The following is a 13,715-nucleotide window of genomic DNA, read 5'->3' on the forward strand; positions in this document are numbered from 1 at the left end:
GCCTCCACAGCCAGTGCTATGCCCCGATCTACTACCTCTCAAGGGGAAACTCACCTACTTTACAGCTGCAGCGCTCAGCATTCTCAACTCTTGAGAGGACTACCTGGCATTTAGAGAACAACACTTTTTTTGCACTCTGGCCACTCTGCACCTTCTAACAACCAACCAATGTGAGGAGGGATCTCGGGCAATCATAAGAGATCTTCACTGGGTTACTTTGAAAAACTACAGTTTGGCCACCTACCTGACTGGGACTGACCTAAGGGGCTAGCACTGCTTTGGGAAAACAACAGATGCTGAGGATTTTGGACCATTCATTTTGCAGGATGACTGCTGATCTGCAGCAAAAGGATCTAGGATACATACTGAAATTATTTTTAAGGAATGAGTTTTCATTGCTTAAATGTTTCAAGCTACGTAAAATTTGTCCTATCTTTTTAAGCATTAATATTTGATTAGCCAAAGTTATAGTTCATAAAAGCATATAAAAATATGGAATTATGAGGCATTCTCTAAAATATTTTACCTTATTTTATTAAAATATCCCAAAGAATGTATACCAAATTATAAAGCCCCAGTCTAATTCCATTGTAGTTTCTACTTGAAACCAGACAAACTAAATCTTGAATACAAACTGGAAACTTGTTTTCAAAAGGTACAAAGTTCAACATGACAATCCCAAATAATTTTTACTTATCTCCTTAATTACAGTCATTATGCCAGTGTGTAAAGATCTTATTTGTTTTTAGCATGGCACACAATATACCACAGAGACCACTCGGTACCACTTAAAAAAGGTTATTCTTGCATGTATATATTTAAAACATGACCAATCCACAAATGTGTATAAACAAGGATAATTTTACATAGGCAACTCTATGCAGGAAATTCCAACTGCTGGATCTCTGCAAATTTCCCAGAAGACCTAACCACCTGCTGCATTTCAGGGCCGGCCATAGTGTCTGCAAGGTCTGGCCCTAATCTAAGGGAAGATGTATCACGATGTCATTCCCCACATGAGAACTCAGGCCACACCCACCCTGATTCCAAACCCTGGTCTCCCTTGGTTTGTGGCCTCATACACTGCATTGTTCCTGATCTTCAATCCCTTGACTCCCACTCAGCCTGTGTCTGTGCCATCCTATCCCAGGGAGATCTTTGGACACTGATTCCAGCTCATCTACTTAAACCCAACACCTTACTGCTCACTTCAGTCTAATCCGACAACCCATATTCTAACCTTTGCTGCCTCCTTCCCTACAGGACTCCATGTTCTTCCCTTACTATTTTATCAGAACCTCCAATGAGACTTCGTACACGGTGGTGTTACTCAAGCATCCTGCCCCAGTTCCTGGTCCTTTCCATCATACCCCATTGCTTCTCACAACCTGAGAACCTCGCAGATTAGAATTATCCCATAGTGTGCTGAGGAACAAGGTGGACTCTGGAGCTAGATCACCTGGGGAAAACCATGGGTAAATTATTTAACCTCTCTACACCTCAATTTCCTCATCTGTCTCTCACCTACTCCTAGAGTTTTTGTGAGAATTAAATGAAACATGCGTAAAACATTTATACAGAGTTAGTTGCTATTACTGTCATTACATAGAATTAGTTTAGAATAAACAGGTCTCTACACAATAAGGGAGCCTAGAAGAAACACTAACATGAGTTTTCTAATTCTCCTGTGGAGAAATTAGTAAACAATAGTGTGCCTCTACTTTGCATTTAATCCATTTGTCATAAAAAAAATTAGGAGTTAGGAGGTATTGAACTATATTTTTCTTAGATTATAATGAATTCTTATTTTTAATCAGTTTGTGTGAGCCCTTCTAATCCTCAAGAGTTTGATGGACAGAATATATCATACAAATTGTGCAGAGAGAAAAACTCAGCCACAGAGAGTTTGTGCTAGAGGTCCACTGATAAGGAAATGTAAAACTGAGACTGTAACTTTTGGTTGGCTTTGGAGTATTTCAGAAAATCAAATTTACTATTATTATTAAACATGTTTCACATCTCTTTGTTTCCTCCTAAGTGTGGATGTCAAGAGCATAGGCTGAGTCCAAATCCCAGCTCTATATGACTACGTGACCCTGGGCAAGCTAGCTAACTTTTCCACACCTCAGCTTGCTCATCTGCAAAAAACAGGAGCATGCTAATACGAATTGTGAGCCTTCAATGAGGTATGAGATGTAAAGTGCTTAGAACACTGCCTGCCACATAGTACACACTCAACTCACGTTAAATGCTGTTATTAACAAGTTGCCAGAACGAAGGATCTGGTGCCTGTGAACAGTTTCCACCTTTCAAGGTGTCAGGATACAGTCTTCACTAGCATGGCATTTCCTCAGGGTCCAGCAGGTCCTCCTCATACAAACATTTCTCTCTTAACCCCTATCTGCTTGACATTTTAAATGCACCAAGAAGGTCTCCACCACACGGCACTGCGTCGGTTTACATACAAACCATCCTCTCCACTGAGCAGCGAATTCATTAAGAAGAGAGGCTGCAGTGAACATTCGTGTGCATGTGTCCTTATAATAGAACGATTTATAATCCTTTGGATATATACCCAGTAATGGGATTGCTGGGTCAAATGGAATTTCTATTTCTAGGTCCTTGAGGAATCACCACACTGTCTTCCACAATGGTTGAACTAATTTACACTCCCACCAACAGTGTAAAAGTGTTCCTATTTCTCCACATCCTCTCCAGCATCTGTTGTCTCCAGATTTTTTAATGATCGCCATTCTAACTGGCATGAGATGGTATCCCAATATAGTTTTGATTTGCATTTCTCTAATGACCAGTGATGATGAGCATTTTTTCATATGTTTGTTGGCTTCATATATGTCTTCTTTTGTAAAGTGTCTGTTCATATCCTTCACCCAATAGCAAAGACTTGGAACCAACACAAATGCCCATCGATGATAGACTGGACAGGGAAAATGTGGCACATATACACCATGGAATATTATGCAGCCATCAAAAACGATGAGTTTGCATCCTTTGTAGGGACATGGATGAACCTGGAAACCATCATTCTCAGCAAACTGACATAAGAACAGAAAATCAAACACCGTATGTTCTCACTCATAGGCGGGTGTTGAACAATGAGAACACATGGACACAGGGAGGGGAGCATCACACACTGGGGTCTGTTTGGGGAAACTAGGGGAGGGACAGCAGGAGGTTGGGAGTTGGGGAGAGATGGCATGGGGAGAAATGCCAGATATAGGTGATGGGGGATGCAGGCAGCAAACCACATTGCCAGATATGTACCAATGCAACAATCTTGCATGTTCTTCACATGTACCCCAAAACCTAAAATGCAATTATATATATATATATATATATATATATATATATATATATATATATATATATTTTAAAGAAGAGAGGCCCTGGTTCCCTCTCTTTTCTTGGCACTAGAACTGATCCTGGCACTAAGAGACACTCCACAAATGTGTAAATAATGAATGAATGAGTGTTCCTCTAGATTTTTAGTGAGTTTTAAATTTCAGATCCCTTAGTATAATACAAACTCCCTCCAGAAACTAACTCTTAAGCCATTACTAACAAACATCTTAGCAGCCATGAGTGAACAGTTTGCTAAAGGAACAGTAACAGCTTTTCAGTGTTTGTATTTCCTGCACATGTCAACACCATGTAGCCCATCACCTACCTGAGACAAAATCCATCTATTTGAAATACGGTCTAAAGTGAACCCTACCTGAAAAAAAACACAAATTTTTTGCAAACAAATGTAGGTCTCTAAAATGCTTACCTTGCCTCATAAATGAAAGAGCTTTTTCTTTCAAATTATCTGTCAGTTGTTTCTTTTTAGTCAGATAATTCAAAATGTAAATATTTGGAGCAAAATTTATCATGTTCTGTTCACCACAGCCATAAGGCATCCGAATCAGTGAGGCTAAGCCATTGATGGAAGGACCGAGAACATCTCCTGAAAGCACAAGACATGCAATTCATTCAGTAAATATTCAGTAACTACCACCTGCTGGTGGCAAAGAGACTTCCACTGAGTACAGAAGGCCTCTGTCATTGAAGCAATATGATTATCCCACTGCTTAGAACAGAGTTGAAACTTTATATCAAGCTTTTAGGAAGACTGGTCAAAAAATAACAATGCTCTGGTACTGAACTTGCAAATCATATGATTAAAAAGGACATTTTTAGCTCAGTTAAAGCTTACAGCATAAATTAGGCAAAAAACAACTTTTTAAAAAATATTTATTTAAATGTAAGGAATTGATTAGTAGGACACTATCACTTACACAGGAAAGAAATGTTTTGTTAGGAGTATTCTTCACATAAACAAAATTTTATTCTTATTTCTTACTAATATACCACAAGCAGTTGAGAAATAATTTAAAAAAAAAAAAAGGCCAGGCGCAGTGGCTCATGGTGGTAATCCCAGCACTTTGGGAAGCCGAGGCAGGCAGATAACAAGGTCAGAAGTTTGAGACCAGCCTGGCCAACACAGTGAAACCCCGTCTCTACTAAAAATGCAAAAATTAGCTGGGTGTGGTGGCAGGCACCTGTAATCCCAGCTACTCGGGAGGCTGAGGCAAAAGAATCACTTGAACACCGGAGGCGGAGGTTGCACTGAGCCGAGATCACGCCACTGCACTCCAGCCTGAGTGACAGAGCTAGACTCCATCTCAAAAAAAAAAAAAAAAAATGAAGATTGTAGTGTTTTTCAATGTGTTCTATTTAGCAAAAACAAATCTAAGTATTTCAATTAATTCCTAAAAGGATTAGGAATATTCTTCAAAGTCAGTAATCTAAAATTAAACAAAACACACCCTTTAAAAAATCCTCTACCCACATCCTAACACTGCAACTCACAGAAAGTAGTAAAAATTCAGAAATATGAAGGCTGAGTTCTAATTTTGGTCCTCCCATTGTTAAGCTGTATAGATAAGAGTATCTTTCTATGTAGTTTATTTTGAAAACTTATACAATGCCAAGTCCAAATACCTAGTGAAAATGTGATCCTAAAAAATGAATATTAAAAAAGGGGGAAAAAAGCCTGTTTCATATGAATAGGCTGAAGTTGTGCCAGCATAGCTTAAACTTTAGATGTGAATACAAAGAAATAGAGGTTATATTGTTACCACTGCAGGTTATATGTTTCATATTCAAAGTGAACATAAACTTAGACTCTCAAAGTTCAAAGAAGCAAGCTAAAATTTGTACATTCTGGGCTACAAAATAGGTCTTTTTTAAAAAATGTGAAAATAAACCTTGAAAATCCATTCTTTACATCAAGCATAAAAATTAAGCCTCGGGGTATTTCCGTGACCATAGATCGAATCGTTCCTATGTAAGGAGTGGTGGTATATATTTAAAATGCCAGGCTCCTTCCCTCTGTGTGTGTGCGTGTGTGTGTGTGTGTGTGTGTGTGTGTGTGTGTAGTGCATCTCCCAGCATCCCAACACTGTGGGAGATGCTTAAGCAGAATTTATTCCCCTAAATAGAGAGTTTATTTAATTCCTTTTAAGAACTGGCCAGGCACAGTGGTGCACGCCTGTAGTCCCCAGCTATGCAAAGGGCTGGCACAGGAGGACTGCATGAGCTCAGAAATTCAAGTCCAGCCTGGGGCAAACATAGCTAAACCCTGTCTCTTCCCCCAAAAAAGAAAAATTATATCTAACTCTCCAAATAAAGTCATCTGCCTACAGATTGGTTGTTTGGGTTATAATGAAAAGCATTACACCTGCTGGTGAAATATAAAAGAACTATAAAAAAGTGTTTTAGGTCCTGCCATCTTAAAGATCCAACAAACTATTAGATGTCATTAATTAAACCGTTTTCTTCAGTTATTTGTAAAGCACAACTATATAAACAAACCATTTGTGATGGTTAATTTTGTGTGTCAACTTAAGTGGGCCATGGGGTTCCTAGATTAAGTATTGCATCTGGGTGTCTGTGAGGGTATTTCTAGATGACATTAGCACTTGAACTGGTGGACTGGGTCCAGCAGATTGTCTTCCCAGTGTGTGTGGGCACCATCCAATCCACTGAGAGCCTGAATAGACAAAAGCTTGAGGAAGGAGGAATCACCGCTTTTTTTCCTGCCTCACTACTTAAGCTGAGATACCTCATCTAATCTTCTCCTAGGACTGGAATTTCAGCTCCCCTGGTTCACAGGACTTTGGACTCAGAGTAAATTATACTACTGACTTTCCTGGGTCTCAAGCTTGCAAAAGCAGATCATGGGACTTCTCAGCCTCCATAATTGCATGAGCCAATTCCTCATAATAAATCTCCTCTTATATATAAGTATCTCCTATTGGTTCTGTTTCTCTGGAGAACCCTGACTAACAACACCATTTGTGTAGACACTATATTTAATTAAAAAGTACTTTTAGGCAGGCTCATGCCTGTAATCCCAGCACTTTGGGAAGCCAAAGTGAAATCCTGTTTCTACTGAAAATACAAAAAATTAGCCAGGCATCGTGAACAGAGCTGTAGTCCCAGCTTCATGAGAGGCTGAGGTACGAGAATCACTTGAACCCAGAAAGTGAAGGTTGCAGTGAACCAAAATCACACCACTGCACTTCAGCCTGGGCTACAGAGACAGACTTTGTTTCAAAAAAAAAAAAAGAAGCACTTTTAGCATGGAAAATTATAGTTAATAATAACAGTACTGTACATTTCAAAATTGCTAAGAAAGGCTGAGCACCATGGCTCACACCTGTAATCCCAGCACTTTGGGAGGCAAAGGAGGGTGGATCACCTGGGGTCAGGGATTTGAGACCAGCCTGGCCAGCATGGCAAAACCCCATCTCTACTAAAATACAAAAATTAGCTGGGCATGGTGGCACATGCCTGTAATCCCAGCTACTCAGGAGGATGAGGCAGGAGACTCGCTTGAATCCCAAGAGGCGGAGGTTGCAGTGATCCCAGATCCTGACACTGCACTCTAGGCTGGGTGACAGAGAGAGACTCCATCAAAAAAAAAAATTGCTGAGAGAGCAAATTTCAAATGTTCCCCCCACAAAAAACAGTTAAGTATTTGAGGTGATTAATAAGTTAACCAGCTTGATTTAATTATTCCATATTGTATTCATAAATGATAATATCATTTTGTATTCCACAAATTTACACAACCATAAATTGTCAATTTTTGAAAAGTACTTTTATGTTATGGAAAGCAACTAGGAGAGGTGACTGAAGTCAGTGGGTAACTTCCTACTGTAAAGGTTATCCATATCCTGCACAGAGAACTGCTCTAGGCAGTAGTACTCAACCTTTGTTTACCTGAATCACTTGTGAAAGCTTTTTAAGATACACATGACCAAGCCATAGCCCAAGCAATTCTGACTAAGTAGGGTTAGAGTAGAGCCCAGATGTTTGTGTATTTACAGAGCTCCTTAGAAGATTCTGATATTCACCAGTGGTGGAGAGCCACAGAAGCCAGAAGCTCTGCTCTTAGGAATAACCCCTTTCTCTAGCCACAGTAGAGTGAGGCTTTGCCACTCAGAGTGTGATCTGAAAGCCAAAAGTATCACCGACATCTAGGAGCTTGTTAGAAATGCAGATTCCCAGGCCCTGCTCCAGACCTACTAAACCAGAATTTGCTTTTAAACAAGACTCCCAGGTGATTCTTATGCACATTGAAGACTGAGAAGAACTAGTCTAGGATACATAATTTGCCAGCTTTCATAATACAATCAGTTGTTGGGGCCAACTAAAAAAAAACTTTTTATTGTACTTTAGGTTCTGGGGTACATGTGCAGATCATGCAGGATTGTTGCATAGGTACACACATGACAGTGTGGTTTCCTGCCTCCATCCCCCCATCACATCATCCTGATACCAAAACCCAGCAGAGACTCAACAAAAAAAGAAAACTTCAGGACAATATCCATGATGAACATAGATGCAAAAATCTTCAATAAAATACTGGCAAACCAACTAAAGATTTTTGAAATCTCTTCTTATTAGGACTCAATAAGAAAATACATCTTTAAGGAACAACGTATATGATCAGATACAATGAAACCAACAGATGGTGATATCCTCTATTCTTACCAATTGCAGTGATCTGAACTCTTTCACTGCCAGTCACTGTATTAGGAGGAAATGAGAAACTCAAAGTTTTCAGGGTACTCTGTAGCCTATTGTCAGTCAAGTCTAATAAGATGGATTGTGAATATAATTTTTCTATTCCTTCAGCCTGTTGAATAAAAGGAACACAATTAACATGGTCTCTACTCACATATTTAGAGAGAACTATACACAGATATGAGCACAAACATCTGACCTGTTGTGTCTGAGGTTTGTGTATGGCTAAATAAGCACCTACCATTTCGCTTTTGTTTTCTTTAAATTAGATATTTTATTTAAACAAGTAATAGATTCGTTTCACAGAATGAGTTTTTCCTGTTAGTTGGTAGTACAACAAATTACCATAACTTTAATTAATTTTTCCTACTTTTAGATTTTCTCACAAAGTCATTAACTGAAATGTGCTTTTCAACAGGATTTGCACTTAATTGGCACCATTTGCTTGGAACTGAATTAAATCTGATGACACAGTGCGTACCACTTTGTTATTCTTACTTCAGATCTGTTAGTAAATTCTAGTTAAATTAGATAAGACATCTCACGAACTGACCATGAAAATGACAAAGAAGAAGATGAAAATATAAGGAGAAAAACCCTTTCAGGTAGTTGCTATTATTATCCAAAGAGCGGGAGATTAAATGCCTTGTTCAAAATCACACTTGGCAAAACTGAGATTCAAACACAGGGTTGCCTCACCCCAGAATACAAGTGTTCAGTCGCTATGCTTATTGTCTTTCTGTCTAGAATATCTTTGAAAAAAAATCTATAAAAATATCTTTTACCTTCACTGAAAAATTCCAAAATTCTAAATCTACAAATCGACTTAACTGTGTTTTCACAGGATCGCAACATAACACAGTCTGTAGATGTAAATGACTGTAAAAGAGCTGTTAGTCACGTTCCTGACTAAAGTTAAAGAGGAAATTGGCAATTATTCCTAAAACATTTATATGATTATTTTTACATGCAGATGAGAAAATGATTAGGCATTACCAGAAAGGTAATACGATGGCCTACTAGATATGCCAAAAAATTTAACCAAGAGAAAAAAAATCCTCTGCTTCCTTTTTAAATATGTATTTCTACTTCACTTATTTCAGACATCAAATATTCACCTTTACAAAAATCATCTGGGTGATAGCATCAGAAGCAGTGGGTGAAAGAGCCGTGACTGTGATAGGAATTTCTCCCAGATGTGTCGGCTTAATGGGAAAGAGAACAGTTGCGCCATCCTCACTGGGAACCAGAATGGTCTGCTGGTGGCCTGTGGTATTTATTTCATTTGAAGTCATTAGAATATCAAATTTGTCACTTTTCTCAACAATTACCTTAACCTGAAAGAAAAAAATAAATCAAAGCTTTTGTATAATAAACGCTCTTCAGTAAAGTGCTCTTTTATCGCCACTTTAAGTACTGTTCAATCTGTGGGGCTCAAGACCAGAGAAGAGATGAGACAAAGATTCGGCCAAGGAGAGTTTCAAAGGGTACCAGGAAAAATTTCACTTATTTTCTATGATTTCCCCTCAACCTCAAGATGCATGGGGAAAGGGCACTCTTCAGCCCCATTTCTAGTCCTCCCACTGATATTAAATTCTCTCACTATCTGACAGCATTAGGTGGTAAGGATGTGCACAGAAAGGTTATTTTGTATATCGATTTCACCACCAGCTTGATTTAACTACGTCATCCTGGGACATACCGGTCCCATTAGAAAAATATGAAGAAAACAGCATGAAAAATTATTGAATTCATTGAAGTCACTGTAAAAACTATTCCAATGAAAGTACAACTCAGACATTAGTCCTGAAGCATATCTTGGTTGTAAACTTTTGTAAATTGTCCCAAAGTTGAAGCTCATCAAAAATAGCATTTCTCTAGGCTTTACATTTTATAAATTATTTTTCCATTGATGTTTTCCTCTGCTTCTCAGAATATTGTTTGTGGGTATAATAATTATCATTTCCATTTTATAGATGAGGAACAACAATTAAATCATTTGCTGGCAAAAGGTAGATTGGACGAATTCAGGCCTTTTGGCTCTAGATCTTTTACTTGTTACTGGGTTAAAAAGTAAAATTAAAAATAAAAAAAATTACTTCCTGCATTGTCAGCCAAATATGCCAATAAAAAGCTGAAAAATTAAAATTTTAATTTAAAAAAATTATATATAAAGTGCCTAAAGAGATTATAGCATTTTCATGTATGTAATAAAGTTAATTATATATCCCTACTTATTCTTGGGAGAGAAAAATCAATCATATGGTTAACATACTGCGGGCATAACACAAATAGTGGACCTAACTCCTGCCTCCCAGGGAAATGACTAGCTAAGAAATACAAGGTACATGATCCAATAGTGAATCCTTGAAAATATAAACATGGAGGTTACAAACACAACAGAATGGTGGTCGGGTGCAGTGGTTCATGCCTGTAATCCCAGCACTTTGGGAGGCTGAGGCAGGCAGATCACTTGAGGCCAGGAGTTCAAGATCAGCCTGGCCAACATGGAAAAGCTCTGTCTCTATTAAAAATACAAAAAATTAGCCTGGCTTGGTGGTGCACACTTGTAATCCCAGCTACTCGGAGGCTGAGGCAGGAGAATTGCCTGAACCTGGGAGGCTAAAGTTGCAGTGAGCCAAGATCCTACCATTGCACTCCAGCCTAAGAGACAAAGCAAGACTCTATCTAAAAAAAAAACAAAAAACTGCAGTGGGCACAGAGTGGCAGGGAGAAATGGCCACACATTCTAGATATGGGAAAAACCAGGAGGAAATGCAGGGAGGCAGGAAAGAAAAAGGCATGCTTCAAAGACAATAAAGAACTTCCCTGGTGAAAGCGAAAAACCTATGCTGAAAATTCAAGGAGGGAAGGTGTAGACATGCTAATGATGTCCTTAGACATTAATTAGCAGAAGAAATCACTGGCAAGATATATCTATTTTCAGTCTCCCAGAAATGTATAAAGTGCTTAGAATCCCAAATGCCCAGACACTACACAACCCAATCCCTTCATGATACCCCCATTTTTTCCTGAATGTAAATGATCAAGAAAAGCTTGAATATATTACCTCAGTGGCATCTTTCAAATAATTGAATATAGTTACTTCCAAAGCAAATTCTTCACCTCTGATAACAGAGTAGGGAAGGTTCAAAAAAATGAAAAATGGTTGGAAGGCTTGCAGCTGGAAAGAATACAATGAGTACATATTTTCATTCAGGTCAAAATTCTTCACATTTTATGCAATTAAATACAATCTTTATAAAACCTGTGAAGTTTTTAACTTCACCTAGAAATGTCTATCAACGGAAAGCAAACAGCAACTTAACACAAATGAATGATGGCAAATTGACTTATGTTACTTAACCTAATAATCTCTATACTTTATTAAGTGCCTACTAGTACAAGCACTTTACATAAATTATTTTGTTTGGTCATTACAACCCCATGAGATTAGTGTTCGGCTCCTATTTTATAGAAAAGAAAATTAAATTTTAGAGTTCTTTGTAACTGGTACAAATTCATATTGTTGGCAAGTAGAGGAGCCAGAACTAGAACCCAGCCTGTCTAATCCCAAAGCAATTTGCTCTTCTTTCATACTGTATCGACTCCACCAGTCTGCTTTAAAAACCCTGCCAAATCCAAGAGCCCCTGTTGTAGAGTGGGACATCTAAATACATGTGCTTTCTGACTAAATTTAAAGAGGAAATTGGCAATTATTTCTAAAACATATATATGATTTATTTTTACATACAGATACAAAATGTGTGGGACACGTGAATACATGTGCTTCCTCCTCAGTGATCCAATTCTGATATTGTTGGCCAAGTCCCACAGAAAAGGCCAAGTCCCACTCCGGCATCTAAAACTAAACCTGGATTAGTTTAGGCCAGTGTATTTTCTGGCAGTAGTAACTCCCTCTAGACTTTATCTGGACATTTGTGAAGGTGCCTTAGATTGTCACCATGACACGAAGGTGCTATCAGGAGTTACTGGGTGGCAGTCTGCAATACTGAGGATAGTCCCAGACAATGAAAAATTGCCCTGTGTTCTCATGATTCTTGAATGTGCCTTCAGACATTAATGTAGTTGAATTGCCTGTTTCTAATGGTCTGAGTATACAATCTAATTCTAGTTTCTATATAAACCCAAAGTGTATATTTTTCAATATACACTGAATTTTTCATGAATACACTTATTTTGTAAATTGAAATTACATTTCAAAGGAGACAATTCATTTCATTTCATACAAGACAACTGCAACTTGTTTTATTTGTACCTTTACCAAAAATCGGTCACCATTTTGAAAATGCATACCACCACAGGCAGCATCACTCAAGGTTTTTGAGTTATTGAAACAATACACATATATCAAACTGCATTTGTAGCTGTTACATGCAGGGTGGTTCTATGCACAGCATAAATATTTCAGTATGTCGCTATGTCTGGTCAGTTACATATTGAAATACATATTATTTTATTATACATTACTTTCCTTTTATTTCTCCTTAGTCTTTTACTTAGGGCATACTGATTTTTTCTTCTTTTTTTTTACTTGTACTTTAGGTTCTGGGGTACATGTGCAGATCATGCAGGATTGTTGCATAGGTACACACATGGCAATGTGGTTTGCTGCCTTCCTCCCCATCACCTATATCTGGCATTTCTCCCCACGTCCCTCCCCAACTCCCCACCCCCGCCGCTGTCCCTCCATTGGCCCCCCAACCAACAGACCCCAGTGTGTGATGCTCCCTTCCCTATGTCCCTGCATTCTCAAGGTTCAACATCCACCTATGAATGAGAATATGAGGTGTTTGATTTTCTGTTCTTGTGTCAGTTTGCTGAGAATGATGGTTTCCAGATTTATCCATGTCCCTACAAAGGACACCAATTCATCGGTTTTTATGGCTGCATAGTATTCCATGGTGTATATGTGCCACATTTTCCTTGTCTAATCTATCGTCAATGGGCATTTGTGTTGGTTCCAGGTCTTTGCTATTGTAAACAGTGCCGCTATGAACATACGTGTGCATGTGTCTTAATAATAGAATGATTTATAATCCTTTGGCTATATACCCAGTAATGGGATTGCTGGGTCAAATGGAATTTCTGTTTCTAGGTCCTTGAGGATGCACCACACTGTCTTCCATAATGGTTCAACTAATTTACACTCCCACCAACAGTGTAAAAGTGTTCCTATTTCTCCACATCCTCTCCAGCATCTGTTGTCTCCAGATTTTTTAATGATCGCCATTCTAACTGGCGTGAGATGGTATCTCAATGTGGTTTTAATTTGCATTTCTCTAATAATCACATATCAATGTTTTTTAGAAAGTTGTATATACAGGTATCTTACACTTTCTATGAATTTCATCTGGAGATGGTAAAAAGGCAACACAAAATGTCTGTTATAAAAGGGGGCTTCAGGTAAAATTAAAGTGAGAGCTACTGGTCTAAGGCCACTCATGGTCATTATATTCCTCCTGCCAGTGACTGGTTTAGGAAACAATATATGATGCAATTTGACTAAAAGACATGATGGAATACTGGCTAGGGAACAATTTGAGAAGTTCTGTTCATTCTTGAAGAGGACACATGAAAAGACCCACTCTCTCTCC

The 13,715-nt window shown here is 38.4% G+C and overlaps 1 protein-coding gene across 1 annotated transcript in view; it reads right to left on the minus strand.

Annotated features, from left to right (window-relative positions):
* The window catches only part of CD109 (CD109 molecule), a 145,761-nt gene that overhangs the window by 33,069 nt on the left and 98,977 nt on the right, over positions 1–13,715 (minus strand). Inside the window, exons 20-23 of the mRNA XM_012471821.3 lie at positions 11,168–11,281; positions 9,216–9,434; positions 8,065–8,209; positions 3,791–3,967 (exon numbers count right to left, since the gene is read on the minus strand). Coding sequence (XP_012327244.2) covers positions 3,791–3,967; positions 8,065–8,209; positions 9,216–9,434; positions 11,168–11,281 — 655 coding nt within the window. The remainder of the gene's footprint in view (positions 1–3,790; positions 3,968–8,064; positions 8,210–9,215; positions 9,435–11,167; positions 11,282–13,715) is intronic.

The sequence above is a fragment of the Aotus nancymaae genome, unplaced genomic scaffold (genome assembly GCF_030222135.1).
Source record: "Aotus nancymaae isolate 86718 unplaced genomic scaffold, 86718_ANA_hifiasm-v0.15.2.pri h1tg000040l, whole genome shotgun sequence".
NCBI lineage: Eukaryota > Metazoa > Chordata > Mammalia > Primates > Aotidae > Aotus > Aotus nancymaae.